Below are 14,882 nucleotides of genomic sequence, written 5' to 3' on the forward strand. Positions count from 1 at the left end.
TGCATTCTTCCGTAAGTCATAATAACTGTTTGATCTCGAATTTAATGCAAGTTTTTAGACATTTTATTTGAGGAGAAAACAAAATTGGCGGCAATAATTGTTCATTCAATTGTAATTATTGTTAATGACATCAATTCATTTAATCTTTAATTATTTTAATAAAACAAAAATAATTTTCAATTTTTTTCATTTCTTTCTTAAAAAAGCAACTTTTACTTTGTTGTAAAATAGATATTAACCACATTTAATAAACAGTTACAAAATATTATTCGAATTCTTTAAAAAGTTTATTTCGTGAGGCTTCCATTTTTAATAAGATCTTCTTTATTAACTAAACCGAGTTTAAGCAAACATACAAGAGCTGCGCCTTGTTCAGCGAATCGTTTATTCTTTTCCCAATACGAGCTGGCGTACTTTTGGTCTTGAAACGTAATTATCGTTTGGAATAATCGATCTTCTTGAGTCGTCGAATATGTCGGCATGTTAAGACCTTTCTTCCTCGCATGTGCATGAAGAATCACTTTTGGCATATTTTCATGTGTGTAATGAGCTCGATAGTATGCAACATTTCTGGTGTAAATATTCGGATCGTTGAATGGTTTCAGTCGCTTTGCACTTGGACCATCGTCGGCACAGGTGTCATCGGCTTGCTTTCGAACTTCGCTATCTGGCACACAATTCCGTCGAATGTGCATACCTCTTTCTTCAAACTCTCGTTGTTTCTGTCGGCAATAGTCACCCAAATTCCAGATATCACTGTAAATAAATATACATTTCAGTTGTTCAGCTCTTCAAAGTAATGTGTTACAAAACTGTTACCAAATTTCATCTAAAGTTTGGCACTCCAAAAACTTCTTCCCTCTTGGCGTTTCTTGTAATTCACGAAGCATCATTTGTACACAGTATTTTGTAATATTTGGCGAACTATCATATTCAATGCAAAACTTTAAATACTCCGTTATAACTTCGTCTAATGGCAATTTTCCTAAAGGAGAGGAACATTTATGAAATTTGATGTAATTTCAGAAAATGTTGGCGAAACTCAAGAGAACGCCGTACCTTCTTTGCGAAAAATTGAAGTATTCCATTCGGCTGCTCGAGCAATCATAACACTCGTAGCTCCACATTCATCTCGAAATTTTAAGATGTCATTGTATGTTTCAATATCACGAGATCCACCTATTCAATTTAATAATTACTATTATAATGTTGTTTTCCCGAATTAATTTCTTGCCTTACCATTCGCTATAACTGGAATCGTCAAATGCTCGGCTATTTTTCGTATTGCTCCTGGATTGTTTGCGTGTTGTGGCCGCTCATGTTTTCTGCGTCCATGTACTCCGATTGCACTGATTCCAGTGGACTGCAGCTCTTTAGCCAATTTGAGTGTATCATCTAATTCGTTTAAAATCCTGAAACAAATAATCAAAAAATACTTTTTAGCATACATTGTCCTTAGTCCGTCAAATGAAATATAAAAATACCGAATTTTGCATGTAACCGGAATTTTAAGATTTTCCACAAGAAGATTCAATATGCTTTTCGCTCTCTCTGGATCTGTTAGTAAGGCCGCTCCCATTCCACCTTTTAACGAGAACTCCTTTAATAGATAATAACTCATTTAGTATTTTGTCTACCATTTGCCTGCTTTAAGTACCAAATTACAAACCTTTGGGCAGCCCATATTAATATCAATGGCAGCCACATCGTTTTCCACCATTTTGGCCACTTTCAACGCCCGTTCAGCATTTGCCGTTCCCAGCTGCAATACAACCTTTCCTTTTTCCAACTTTGGACATGTTCGAAATACAATTATTCCATTGTATTTATCAATGAAATCCACCGTGCCTAGAATTTCTGTTAAAATATAAAAATAATTAAATAGCTATCGAATAATTGCATTCAACAACTGAAGACAAACCATTTTCGTGGCGATAGGTTCTTAAGAACTTGAAGTCGATAATTTCTTCGGTGTAAACAAGATCAGCACCGTATTGCAATGCAAGCAATCGTGTTGCAAGTGTTCCGATTTTCACCATGGGCGCTAGTACAATTTTATTTTTGTAATCTATCTTTTTTTCACTTTGATTTGTATCCATTTTCACGTGATTTTCTTCCTGTTGGCCCATTTTATATTTAGTTTTATTCTTTTGTAACTATCTTCTTGTTGTTTTTTTATTCAATTAAATGTCAAACTGTAAATTTGGTCTCACGTGGTGGCTGGACGTGAGTGCGTTCCATAAATTGTCAAAAGTCACATTCTAAGTCGGAAATTTGTATTACTTTTGTTTTCAAATCATTTTATTAACATTTTCTATTAAAAATCTCAATTAAAATTATTGCATGTGTTCTCTGATTTCATCGTTGGATAAATGATCCAGCAGACAACCTATAACCGTTAGGAAATGTTCCTCGAACAGCCCCAGATGGTGACACATCACCAAAGCAGCCGTTTGTTCTGCAAAAATATCATTTTATTTTCATTATTAATTAAATTATTTTTATTTACGGTGGTTAACCAGAAAGTTACCTGCATTGCGTTTCTCTCGATCCCAAATTAACGATGCATATTTCTGCCCATTAAAAGTAATAACGGTGTAGTAGAGACGATCTTCTCGTCTTGTTTCATACACCGGTGGCGGTAATTTATTTCGACCAGCATAACCGTATACTAACGTCTTGGGAAGTGTTTCTAAACCGAAATATCTTCGGATGAATTTCATTAAGGAGAACTTTATGTTTTCATCCTTGTACAAGTGCTTTCGGTATTCAAATATTTCGGTTGATATATCTTCTAATTGTGTCAATGGTGAGCACGGCAAGTGCACATGTCCTTTTGCAGCGTAAGCACCGTGCACCTCGCGGCAGTAATCCTTTAGACCCCAATGACGACTGTAATATTGATTACTCTTAATTAGACCATTTTAGACAAATCGATTTAAAATGATTATCATACCAAATTTGCTCCATGCTCTCTGCATCCTCAAATTCCCGACTGAATTTCTTTTTTTGAATTTTATCAGTATTTGCTTTGTACATCTTTCCTATTACATATTTTGTATTTGCTAGGGAATTGTCATAGTCAACGCACAGTTTTAAGTAATCCCGTGTCACCTCTTCATGTGGAATCAATCCTGCAGTAAACAATAAAAGCAAATTTCACCAATCGAATTTATTTTATCGAACCCGAATCTTACCTTCTTTGCGAAAGATGCTGACATTCTTTTGTACGCCTCTTGCAATCATAACACTCGATGCACCACAATCGTTACGAAACTTTTCAATATCGTCATAGGTCTCAATGTCATCTGATCCACCTTGAAATTCACGAATTTGAATTAATAATTCAAATGAAAACAATTCAATTCTATATACCGTTTGCTATGACTGGAATTTTTAGATTTTCGGCAATTTGTCGAATGGCATCTGTAATTGAATATTCAAACTCAGTGTGTTTGTTATAACTCGTTATGGGCGAATGTACGGCTAACCTTTGTTAACTGGTTCAGTGGATTTTTGTTTTTTAGTTCTTCCATGAACGGCTATCGCACTTATTCCAGTACTTTCAAATTCTTTCGCTAATTTAATTGAATCTTCAACATTGTCAAATATCCTGTTCATCAAAAAAATAAGTTTTTGTTCGGAAATTTTCTTCTGATTTGAATTTTACCGTATTTTACATGTGATCGGCAACGGTATGTTCTTCACTAGATTGGTTAGAATTCTCTTCGCATTATCTGCATTCAGTAAAAGTTTTGCTCCCATGCCAAAGTCAGTTGAGTAGGGTTTTGGGCAGCCCATATTAACATCAATGGCGGACACATCATTTTGTACTAATTTTGCCAGCGCAACAGCTCGATCAGGATTAGCTGTTCCCATTTGAAATATAAGTCGATCCTTTTCTTCAGGACACGTTCTGAATGTACAATATCCATTCGCTTCGTTCACATAATCCACTGTGCCAAGAATGTCTGTGTGAATAAAAATGAATTTATTGATAAAGGAGCTCGATGTGCCAAAGAAAATGTTATTAAAAAATTTCTGGAATGTTTACCATTGACCCGCCGTTTCGACATCAACAAACTAAGATCAATTAATTCGTCGGTGTATACAAGATCGGCTCCATACCTCAGTGCTAAGAGTCTCGTTGGTAGTCTGCTGCCTCGCACCATTGGCGCCAAAATCAATTTGTTACAATAGCTTATCATGACTGTTCAAGCGAATTCCAAAGCTGCACTCATTCAACACACAATAATTCAATATTTTAATTAAAAATTAAAAATAAAACACAATTTAAATCACTATTCCATAGACATTGTTAATTTCACAATTCCATTGTAGGTTGAGTTTGACTGTATTTAATTGGGGTGCGTCTACAATGTCTATTTTCGAAACTGACAATCGAAACTGTCAAAAGGTATGTGTCATTCTGTATGATATCATATTCTCAGATTTTCATTGTAATTGTTTTCGTGTAAAGAAGCAAAACAAAAGTGCTTTTTGCGTACAAAGAAACATAATTATCTGATCTGTGCTCAATATTTTCGTTGGTATTTTCCAAGTTAAAGTGCATTTCAAGTAAAAATGAATCGATTATTTGGTCGTGGTAAGCCAAAAGAGCCCGGACCAAGTATTGGCGAATGTATTGCAAATGTTGATGCACGGGCCAATACAATCGAAGAAAAAATTAATAAATTAGATGCTGAGCTGCGAAAGTACAAAGATCAAATGGCTAAGATGCGTGAAGGACCGGCCAAAAATGCGGTAAAACAGAGAGCGATGCGAGTTTTAAAACAGAAAAAACAATACGAAAGTCAAGTTGAAGGTCTTCGAAATCAATCGTTCAACATGGAACAAGCAAATTATGCCACCCAATCATTGAAAGACACACAGTCGACGATTTCATCAATGCGTGACGGTGTCAACCAAATGAAGAAAGAATTCAAAAATGTGAAAATCGATGAAATTGAAGATATTCAAGACGATATGGCCGATATGCTTGAACAGGCGGATGAAGTACAAGAGGCTTTGGGACGTACATACGGTGTTCCGGACGTTGATGAGGACGAATTGGCAGCCGAATTGGATGCTCTTGGCGAAGAAATCGCACTTGATGACGATGCTTCTTACTTGGATGACGTTGTAAAAGCCCCGGCTGCCCCAGACAAGGTATGGATTTTTTCTTCTCACATTTTTGAACAAATTTCCATATATTTTGATTGAACTAATCGATACGATTTTTTTTTGCCAGGAACCCGGAGCTGATAGCATGATTCGCAACAAAGACGGCATACTAGTAGATGAATTTGGATTGCCGAAAATACCATCCACTACAAAAACTACATAAGCGTGTCTATTTTACATTATTTCTCTTCTATAAAAAATAATTTGCTTACCAGAATAAACAGTATCTTTATAACCGTTTTAATACAAAATCACTTCACATTTGCACCAGAGGTGAATCAAAACTAAAATGCAGTTTACATGAACGAAACCGAATTAGTTTAAGTGTGCAAAATTGTATCCATGATTTCTTATGAATAAATATGAAGAAAATGAAGCGAACGTGTTTCATCAAATCAAGTTTGCAATGTACAAACGAACTAAATTGAATGACCGCACACTATAATCGGCCGGTACGTTTAACGTAGCCTAGTTTGCTTAAATTATTTTTATGGATTTTTATTGTTTACATAATGCATAATTGCATCAAAACGACCGTGAATTTCATATCATGTACCATGTTAAATAGACGCAAAAAGAAGGATTGACACTACAATCGCCACTAGATTTAAATTGATGGGCACACATGCCAAAGCGTAAAGACAAAAACACAATTTAATGGTCATTTAATAATCACCAAATGGATAATAGAGCGTGCGCCATGTTTTCAAACAATGGCAGCAATGATATTTAGCGATGGGTGCACAATTGATATAAATTGAATGACATGACTCTTGGATCGGTTTGCATTTTAGTCAAATACAGAGTGTTGTGAAACAAACACGCCGCCCAAGTAATTGAGTTCACGCTGAAGCATTCGAAGTCTAGGTCAAAAATGAAAACTCTGCACGAAATGTAAGTTTGTTTGATACAAATCAATTTATAGTCAAATGGCCGACCAAACATTTTTACAGTATACACACTTCTTTTTTTTCTTCGTTCAAATCAATCGGTTTTGTTTTGTAGATTCTGGTTGCTTATAACCTACTTATGTTGGCACCGAGTTCAGTGCATGAATTTAGTTTGCGATGAGGTGAAATATAACTTTTGCAAAATAAACATTGACGGTGGCCATAATTTGAATGTGGCTTTAATTTCGGAGGAAAATAATTTAACAAATTCATCGGAAGAATCGTACGAGATAAATTTTACCATTGTTCCTGTCGATCGATACGATGACATCATTGAGCAACTCAACATTGCATACGAATACGAAAATGAAACGTGGACCGATGATTTGCCGAGAGAATTTTATGAAAATCCTGAAAATGTACAAAAAATTCAATTGGAATTTCAAAGTTTGACGAAAATTAAAAGTTCAGCGTTTAGCGGTGCATTGAATTTGATCGAAATTGATTTGGACCACAATCAAATTCTGTACATTAGTGCGGATGCTTTCAGTGAACTCAACAATTTAACGGTTTTATCATTGACTAAAAATAATTTGACAATCATTCGTGCAAATACATTTGCCGGAGCGATCAATCTGCGGCGTCTTCATTTGAATCAAAATAAAATTGAGCACATTGAAGACGGTGCATTGAATCTACCGAATTTGGAGAATATTTTATTGCAAAATAATCGATTGAAGAAATTGTCGTCGAGCTTGTTTATCGGTACGCCAAGATTGAAAGAAGCCGTTTTTGAGGAAAATGAATTAATGCAAATCAACGAAGCATTCACCCATCTACATGGATTGGAAGTTTTGATTTTGGACTACAATGAAATTGACGACATAAATCTGATCAAATTCGCTCATCTTGCCGAACTTAATCATTTGTCACTTCGAAAAAGCGGGTTTCAATTGAATGATAAAGTAAAATTCGATGAAAATGAGAACAAAATAAATAGCAGCTCAAAATTGGAAGTTTTAGATTTGGCGGAAAATGGTTTGACCAATGGTGAAGAGCTCATCACACAATTGCGACTGTTTCAACGACTCGAAATTATCAATTTGGAATATAATGAAATTGCCTCATTGGGAGATGTTTATAAAATCAAAAAATGGTATCCATATTTGCAAATATTGAATTTATCATACAATCCAGTTCATTGTAGTTGGATTGAAAATTACGTATCTTATTTGAGTAAACGCGATTTAAAAGTATATCCATGGCTGAACTCTCGCAATGGATGCATCCCAGACGAGGAAATTTAATCTCCTCACAAATGTTAATTATTTACTTCTAGAGCTTAGACAAATTAGATAAGTGAATCGTTTGGAAATTTCCAATGGAAAAATTCAAAATTGAAATAAAAGACGCAATTGCGTTAATTTAATAGTTTTATGATGTAAGAAGTAGCCATTAAACTGAAAATAAAATATGGTAAATGTACGATACCAATTTTTGATCGTTAAATAGTTCCGGGTTTGTTTATACAAAATTTGCACATTTATTTCCTTAAACGAAGATGTGAATGAAAGTCAAAACCGTTTGTTTGATTGAAATCAATCAAGAAAACAACAACAAACTCCACCAATTGTGAATGGCACATACAAATTCTGTCATTTTTGACAGTTGTGATTGTGAATGAGTGTGTCGTTGAATCCGCAATGCTTTGATGTTTTGTCAGTGGATAAAAGACGGAAAGCAATATATGGTTTACACCAATAAAGTTTAATTTTAAATAAATTCATATTTTTTCAATATGTTGCGCACGTTAGTGTCGACATTATTTCAATCCCGGCTAAGGTAGGTTTATCTCTTTTACAAAATCAAATTATGAACGCGGTGAAAATTCAGATAATCTTTTTCTAACCTCAAATTTCAACAAAACTAAATTGCGGTGGTGTTTTGCTTTTTTTTTTTTTTGTACAATCCAATTTCAGTCCAACGACAATAACACAGGTGCGAGAATGTCGCTCAAAAATTCTACCAAAACCACGGAAAAGAAATCCAGTTTGGTTCGTACGACAAAAACGAACGGTAAGTGTATCATATCCTGCATAATTGTGCTTTACTATTGTAGTTAATACCAAAATCGTTTTCATTTAATTTTAGGTCCATGACGATTTAATAACAAAAGAAAATCAAAAATTCATCACAGAATTCACAAATGATCGTTTCGGTATACCAACGTTGGTCAAAGGTGTTCACACCTATCCAAAAAGTGTTTATGAATCGTTAATTGATGTAAAGCAAGTCGAAACACCAGAGCAATGGAGTAAATATCAACGAAGGGCTGGTTTAATTGCGCGTAAAATCGGCGTAGTTCCAATGTGGCGAAAAGATGGCTCAAAAGTTATGACAACGATGCTACAAATTGACGATAATCATGTCATTAAATATCTTGAACCAAATGAATATAATCCAGCCCAATTGCCACGAGTAAAAAATTTGAAGAAATTTGGTTGCCTTCTCATTGGCGCCGGCAGTGCTGATCCATCGCTATTCACAAAAGAGTACTGCGGATTGTTCAAAGATTCGGGTGTCATGCCGAAAAGACATTTAGGACGTTTCTTGGTTACACCAAATGCCAAATTGCTACCAGGTTTGTTGTCAACCATTGACTTGTGAACAAAGCTATTATTGGCACCGAAGGAGTTCGGAAACCGAATACCAGTTGCAAGAAAAGTGCCCGTACTTTGGCGGTGTCTATAACAGCTCCTTTTGTGAAATAGAATTCTAACAGCAGTTCAATTTACAGGAACACCATTGAATGTTACACATTTCCGTGTCGGTGACTTTGTTGATGTTCGTGGTAAAACGTAAACGCTAAAATCAAATAACAATTTGACCAAAATATAATGGCGATTCCTTTTATTTAGTGTCGATCGTGGTTTTCAAGGTGTAATGAAACGATGGGGATTCAAAGGTATGCCGGCTACACATGGTCAAACAAAAACACATAGAAGACCTGGAAATATCGGTTCGGGTGGTCAAAAAGCGCGTGTTTGGCCAGGACAAAAAAGTAAGCTCATACTATCCGTTTTGATAATAATTGAATGTAAACTTATTTTTTCCAAAAAAAAAAAAAAACAATTTCAGTGCCTGGTCATATGGGAAATCGATATCGTAAATTGAAAGGTTTGGAAATCGTTCGCATCAACAAAGAATACAACGTAATGTGGGTCACTGGTCAAAATGTTCCTGGCGAAAATAATGGCATCATATATATTTACGATACGATAATACCGACGAAACGTTCACTTCTTCAGCCACCTTTTCCAACATGTTTCGAAGACAAAGACAGTGAAATCGATATTTTCGCCGAGAATTATCACGATTTCCAAAAACCAACCATTTTCTATGAAGATGAATAGTCTAATCTTTTGATCGTTGTACATTTTAATATTACCAAATAAAAATAGAAGAAAATTCCGTAAATAATTGGAGTTTATTCATCTCTATTTGGCACAAATTTAATTGCAATTTAGTCTTTTAAGTACTTCCACTTGATGCCATCTGGCTCATCGGGTGAATCGAATATTTTTGATTCGATTTTGTGCTCTTTTTCTAATTTTTTCAAGTGTTGTTTTACATTGTGGGCGGCTGCCCTCCACAGCTGCTCTGGCGTTTCAATATAAATAATTTTCACTAAATCCATAGCAGTATACCATATGTCTCGATTTGATTCAAGTACATCAAATATTTGGGCTTCACGTTGATTCCGATGGTCAATGTAATATTGAATTTTTGGTATTGGATTCTGGATAGAGAAAGAAACGTTTAAATTCAAATCAATACACAACAAAATATGCGGTCAAATCAAATGAAGATGCGGCTATTCAGTAGTGTGCGGTCAAATCTAAACTCAATGCTGTCATATTTTTATAATATAAATTATGTGTGTGCGGTAAAAAAATTTATGATGAAAATATGACCGTATTGAGTTTCAATTTTACCGCACACTTCTGAATAATCGCATCTTCATTTGATTTGGCCGCATATTTTGTTGTGTGAATGTGCTGTACTACGTAATCAAATACTGTTAGCTTACTGTAACAACATTGCCATGTCCTGGGTAAATTGTTGTGGGATTTTCGTTGATAATTAATTTTAAACTCTTCATATAATCATAAAGATCTTCAAATACTGCTGTGCCTTCACCTAAAATACAATCACCACTGAAAATCTCTTTTGTTTCGACCATAGTGAGAATGCAATGATCTGTTGTATGTCCAGGCGTGTGTATCACTTTCAAATTTACACCGTCGGTGCTGAAAACTTGTCCATTTTCAAGAGATTGTAATTTAAAATCGCCCAAAACCTCTGAATATAAATCTTCTGCATCGGTTCTCGGGTGTTTCCATATATTACAGTCTGTATAATGAAATTGCCTTTGTTTGAATGAAAATATGGACCAACAGTGGAGCAAACATACCATTAGCATCATCCAGACACTGCAAAACATCCCTTACACCGCCGATGTGATCGTTGTGCCAATGTGTTAAAATGATATCACTAATTGTGGCCTTTTCATCACGCAATACTGTTTTAAGATGCTTTATGTAGTCTGGCTTATTTGGTTCTCCGGTATCGCACAAAATTCGACTGTAAAAAAAAAATTGAAAAATGTGCAAAAAGATAAATTCGCAAATATACCGTCTGCCATTTCCGATAAGATATGTGTTAGTTCCCTGCAACGTCATTGGACCAGGGTTACAACCCAGAATTCGAATTAACGTTGAACTTAGCTTTGTAATCACTGGTATTGGTGTTAGTTTCGTTGCACTCATCTTTCAATAATTTCACTACAAATTTACTTTGTAAAAATCCAAAATGTTAAACAACTGAATGAAAATTATGCAAATACAAGGGTAAAATAAAGCCGACGCCTTTGAGTTTTTTTATTTTTTGTTTTATATCACAGTATCGTTTGACAGTCCGATGACAGTAAACACCAGTGACAGACTAAAAGATTATTTGTATAGTATACACAGCTGTTGAAAACGTCAACAATCATTATCTTAACAAAAGTAACATAAAATAAAAGTTGAATTGCGCAGTTCACCGAACTGATTAATATAAATGATTTTTTAATTTAAACAAGATAAAAAATAATTATTACACAAATGATTTATTCAAATTCAAGTTGTTTTTTTATAAAGTTTCAACGCCATTGTTAATTTTGTTATCGTGAATCTGATGTAAATAAACCCTAGATGTTTATTTCATTCGTTGTCCGAGCTGTTTCAATCATTTCTTTTGCCAAACAAAGTTTTAGTTTTGCAAATATGTCGAATAGTAATTTATATTTGACAAAAGCGCGCCAGTGCGTTCCTTTGCTAACCAATGATATGCATAAAGGTCAAGCGGGTCGAATTGGTGTTGTTGGTGGTTCATTTGAGTATACGGGGGCACCATATTTTGCGGGAATTAGTGCGTTGAAATTGGGTGCTGATATTGTGCATATTTTTTGTAGCCATGATGCAGCCATTCCAATAAAATCCTACAGTCCTGAGTTGATGGTGCATCCAGTTTTAGATGATCCAAACCATTCAATCGATTTGATTAAACCATGGCTTGATCGATTGCATGTACTTGTGATTGGTCCAGGTTTGGGACGTGATCCAAAAGTTTTTGCAACTATTCGACAATTGTTCTCCGTGTGTCGTGAACTAAAAAAACCACTTGTCATCGATGCTGATGGATTGTTTTTACTTTCACAAGATCTTTCATTGATTGTTAATTATCCGGGCGCAATTCTTACACCAAATGTTGTCGAATTCACGCGCATATTTGGCGATGATGGTTCTGATTCTCAGATAAAAAAAATCGACGCACTTGGGCCATCAGTTTCAATTTTAAAGAAAGGTTTCGTCGATAACATCTACAGTGGTGTTAATAAAACCAGCAATGTAGTCAATGTTGAAGGTGGCAAAGCACGACGGTGTGGTGGTCAAGGTGATATTCTTTCTGGATGCACAGCTGTTTTTTACGCATGGGCACTTCGCACGATGCCCGGGTAATAACATTTAAATTTTACATTTTTGATCCTCGTAATTTTAATTCTATTTTTTATCATTTCCACGACGACAGTGATAGCAGTGAAGCGGCTAAAGTTGCTTCAGTTGGAGCCAGCCACTTTGTTAAAGCATTAAATACAATTACATTTGAAGAAAAAGGACGAAGTATGACTGCCAGCGATATGATCGATCGCATTCATACCGTTTTTGATGAACAATTCGAACACAAATGACGAACAGGATGATGCTTTTTTTGTGGTGGAATCTACATTTACTAATTTTTTTTTTTTCAAATAAATCGAATTATTAGTTTTACTTATAAAAAGCAAAAATGGTCAAATGGTTGGAAATTGAATAAAGAAAATTCTTTTTGTAAGATTTAAGTTGCATTATTCATGCGCCAAAGTCCAATTTATTTTGGTTGCTACGAAATAGACTTCTCCGATCGGCTTGAAGCCAAGCTTTTTAAATAGAGAATGTGATGGTGTGTTATCCAAAAAAACTGCCGAATAGATGTCGTCCCCTAATTCGGCAATCATTTTCGATAGGGCTCTTGTCACGAGCGATCCGTAACCACGGCCGAGGTGATTTTTATCAGTTTTTAAACCACCTAGATAAACAAATGAGTGGTTTGAATTCATAGTATCGTGGTGAATAAACAGTTTTAATTACCGAGCAATCCAATAGGTAAACTGAAATCAAGAGTGAAACGAAGAGAATATAGCTATATTTTAAACGGATAATTATTTGGAAATAATTTGTTTTGCATATAGCATACCGAAATATCCAAGCTACCAAAGTATTATTATGGAAAGCATCCACTTGGGTATTATATTTAACCAATCTATGAACGTAAGGTACTGCGCACGAATCTTGATGAAGCCACATTTTGCTCACTTCTTCCAAATCATCCATTTCAGTTAATGAACGTAATTTTACATGTTCTGGTGGTCTGTGAACCCCAAACTTCATTCCATTGGAATACAAAAATTAAAACGATTTAATAATTACATCACATTAAATTTGAGGGCTTCTTCTTTCGGTAAATGATACAGTATTGCCACATTATCTGACATAATTTCAACATTTGCATTTCTTAGCGCCTCAACTAAAATCGGATGAATTTCGGGGCGAATACCCAAAAATCTGTATCCCGTCGAATAATCAATTAGTTGCAATAAGCGAAAAAGATTGTCATGTGATGGATTCAGTGTATCGGCGTAGGCGCGGTTTCGATCCTGAAATTTAATAACACACATTTTCAGTGAATCACTATGAATCAGCACAAAACAAATTATAATTTACAGTGATAACAAAAGTTCCATCAAAGAAATCACCGTTCAAACATTATCACTTTCACGTGTTTTACATTCGGATCTTGATTGAAAATACTGATATAATTTCCGATTGTCATATAACCAATATCCGTATTTGATCCGTTTAGTGTGTAAATATTTAGTGTGTGTTGATTAAATTCCACTGGATGATCTGTCATTTATATAGGTTAGTTTGTGTTCAACAGAATTGTACGCGAATTTCAACTTTTCAATCCAAGCACTGAATGCATTCTGTTGCATAAAGAGACATGTATGACTCTAATATAGCAGCTGTATGCGCAAATATTTTAAACACGATGTGTACTATGTGTGACGTCAGTATTCAACAAGTACGTCAGTATTCAACAACAAAATGTCAATGTTTTTGTTCGTATTACCTTTGATTGTTCTGATTTTATAGTTTAATCCTCTAGTGCATAGCCCTGCGAAAAAAAAAATTTGACAAAAAAATTATCTCCTTCTTCGTTTATAGCAATTTTATAGCAGCAACAATGGATTCGATTGTTTTCCAATTTTGTCAATAACATTAGCATTTTGCTAACATTTTGTTAGCATTTTTTTAAGGAATTTTTAACCAAAATAATCATTAAAAATTGTTCTCATGTCGAAAAAAAATTAATGCATTAGAGAGTTAAGGTTTTGGTAAAGAAAAACATAAATTTAATGTTGAATATTTGATAATAGTTTATTGTGGTATTAAAATCACGTAGTTTTTTATTCTAATCTTCTTGATCAGTCCAAGTTTTTCTTGTGGAAAGCCAATGAACTTTCTCTGGAGCTGGTTTGAAGCCAAGTTTACCAAATAACGATTTCGATGCTACATTTTGATCGAAAATGCCAGCGCAAATATCATGACCCCAATCGCAAGCAACTTGTTTTGAAATTGCTTTCACTACCAATTGCCCATAACCCTTTCCGAAATATTTTTCATCAGTTTGCAGTGCCATTAGAAGTCCACTGGGAAACCTTTTTTTAAAATAATGATAAATATATGTTTGTCGTGGGAAAACGGTGGCCAACATACGATTAAAATGAATAAATCTATTACCTAAACACCCACGATACCATAGTATCATCTAGAAAAGCTCCAACATTTGGATTGTATTTTGCAACGCGTTCGATAAGCTTAACAGAACTTATTTTTCGCGATGGCCATACTTCATAAGCCTTTTCATAATCAGAAAACTTTGTTATCGGTTTCAGACAAATTTCTTTGGGTGATCTGAAATAATATTTATATGTTTCATCGACATTTGAATAGAAGAATTGCTCAACTGCTACTGCACTTACTGTACATCGAATTCCACTGCCTTTTCTTTTGGTAATGTATACATCCGATTCGAAACATCAACAGAAACTTCAACATTTTTCTGTTTTAGAGCTGTTCTCAATGTCGTTGCAACACGCTCATT

At 34.8% G+C, this 14,882-nt stretch overlaps 8 protein-coding genes across 8 annotated transcripts in view; 4 read left to right on the forward strand and 4 right to left on the reverse strand.

Annotated features, from left to right (window-relative positions):
* Positions 1-263: 263 nt before the first annotated feature.
* LOC116343524 (tRNA-dihydrouridine(20) synthase [NAD(P)+]-like) lies at positions 264-2,256 on the reverse strand. Its single transcript, XM_031771639.1, has 7 exons — positions 1,922-2,256; positions 1,670-1,857; positions 1,485-1,600; positions 1,240-1,412; positions 1,060-1,179; positions 820-985; positions 264-756 (listed from the first exon to the last, which is right to left on the reverse strand). The coding sequence occupies exons 1-7, from the start codon at positions 2,127-2,129 to the stop codon at positions 288-290; spliced, it is 1,440 nt and encodes a 479-aa protein (XP_031627499.1). The 5' UTR covers positions 2,130-2,256; the 3' UTR covers positions 264-287.
* Positions 2,257-2,283: 27 nt separating this feature from the next.
* LOC116343526 (tRNA-dihydrouridine(20) synthase [NAD(P)+]-like) lies at positions 2,284-4,497 on the reverse strand. The gene is made up of 8 exons (XM_031771640.1): positions 4,055-4,497; positions 3,671-3,971; positions 3,492-3,613; positions 3,376-3,426; positions 3,198-3,317; positions 2,957-3,134; positions 2,531-2,892; positions 2,284-2,458 (listed from the first exon to the last, which is right to left on the reverse strand). The coding sequence occupies exons 1-8, from the start codon at positions 4,206-4,208 to the stop codon at positions 2,337-2,339; spliced, it is 1,410 nt and encodes a 469-aa protein (XP_031627500.1). The 5' UTR covers positions 4,209-4,497; the 3' UTR covers positions 2,284-2,336.
* Positions 4,447-5,560, forward strand: LOC116343530 (charged multivesicular body protein 5). The gene is made up of 2 exons (XM_031771645.1): positions 4,447-5,169; positions 5,252-5,560. The coding sequence occupies exons 1-2, from the start codon at positions 4,585-4,587 to the stop codon at positions 5,345-5,347; spliced, it is 681 nt and encodes a 226-aa protein (XP_031627505.1). The 5' UTR covers positions 4,447-4,584; the 3' UTR covers positions 5,348-5,560.
* A 122-nt stretch (positions 5,561-5,682) lies between these two features.
* On the forward strand, positions 5,683-7,583 carry LOC116343527 (protein artichoke-like). The gene is made up of 2 exons (XM_031771641.1): positions 5,683-6,078; positions 6,190-7,583. The coding sequence occupies exons 1-2, from the start codon at positions 6,059-6,061 to the stop codon at positions 7,379-7,381; spliced, it is 1,212 nt and encodes a 403-aa protein (XP_031627501.1). The 5' UTR covers positions 5,683-6,058; the 3' UTR covers positions 7,382-7,583.
* Positions 7,584-7,694: 111 nt separating this feature from the next.
* LOC116343528 (39S ribosomal protein L3, mitochondrial) lies at positions 7,695-9,568 on the forward strand. The gene is made up of 6 exons (XM_031771642.1): positions 7,695-7,916; positions 8,054-8,150; positions 8,226-8,715; positions 8,872-8,932; positions 8,993-9,135; positions 9,213-9,568. Exons 1-6 carry the CDS (start codon positions 7,873-7,875, stop codon positions 9,485-9,487), a joined length of 1,110 nt encoding a protein of 369 aa, XP_031627502.1. The 5' UTR covers positions 7,695-7,872; the 3' UTR covers positions 9,488-9,568.
* Positions 9,543-11,065, reverse strand: LOC116343529 (beta-lactamase-like protein 2 homolog). The gene is made up of 4 exons (XM_031771644.1): positions 10,770-11,065; positions 10,549-10,718; positions 10,165-10,487; positions 9,543-9,873 (listed from the first exon to the last, which is right to left on the reverse strand). The coding sequence occupies exons 1-4, from the start codon at positions 10,901-10,903 to the stop codon at positions 9,598-9,600; spliced, it is 903 nt and encodes a 300-aa protein (XP_031627504.1). The 5' UTR covers positions 10,904-11,065; the 3' UTR covers positions 9,543-9,597.
* A 76-nt stretch (positions 11,066-11,141) lies between these two features.
* On the forward strand, positions 11,142-12,529 carry LOC116344387 (ATP-dependent (S)-NAD(P)H-hydrate dehydratase). Its single transcript, XM_031772890.1, has 2 exons — positions 11,142-12,132; positions 12,207-12,529. The coding sequence occupies exons 1-2, from the start codon at positions 11,330-11,332 to the stop codon at positions 12,364-12,366; spliced, it is 963 nt and encodes a 320-aa protein (XP_031628750.1). The 5' UTR covers positions 11,142-11,329; the 3' UTR covers positions 12,367-12,529.
* LOC116343668 overlaps positions 11,260-14,882 on the reverse strand; it is a 5,919-nt gene continuing 2,296 nt past the window's right edge. The window contains exons 5-11 of the mRNA XM_031771872.1: positions 14,761-14,876; positions 14,519-14,692; positions 14,193-14,436; positions 13,145-13,371; positions 12,912-13,085; positions 12,806-12,825; positions 11,260-12,743 (exon numbers count right to left, since the gene is read on the reverse strand). Of these exons, the coding sequence (XP_031627732.1) occupies positions 12,523-12,743; positions 12,806-12,825; positions 12,912-13,085; positions 13,145-13,371; positions 14,193-14,436; positions 14,519-14,692; positions 14,761-14,876 (1,176 nt within the window). The 3' untranslated portion in view covers positions 11,260-12,522. The remainder of the gene's footprint in view (positions 12,744-12,805; positions 12,826-12,911; positions 13,086-13,144; positions 13,372-14,192; positions 14,437-14,518; positions 14,693-14,760; positions 14,877-14,882) is intronic.

Source organism: Contarinia nasturtii, unplaced genomic scaffold (assembly GCF_009176525.2).
Source record: "Contarinia nasturtii isolate CC-2019 unplaced genomic scaffold, AAFC_CNas_1.1 Cnas_scaffold_1037, whole genome shotgun sequence".
NCBI lineage: Eukaryota > Metazoa > Arthropoda > Insecta > Diptera > Cecidomyiidae > Contarinia > Contarinia nasturtii.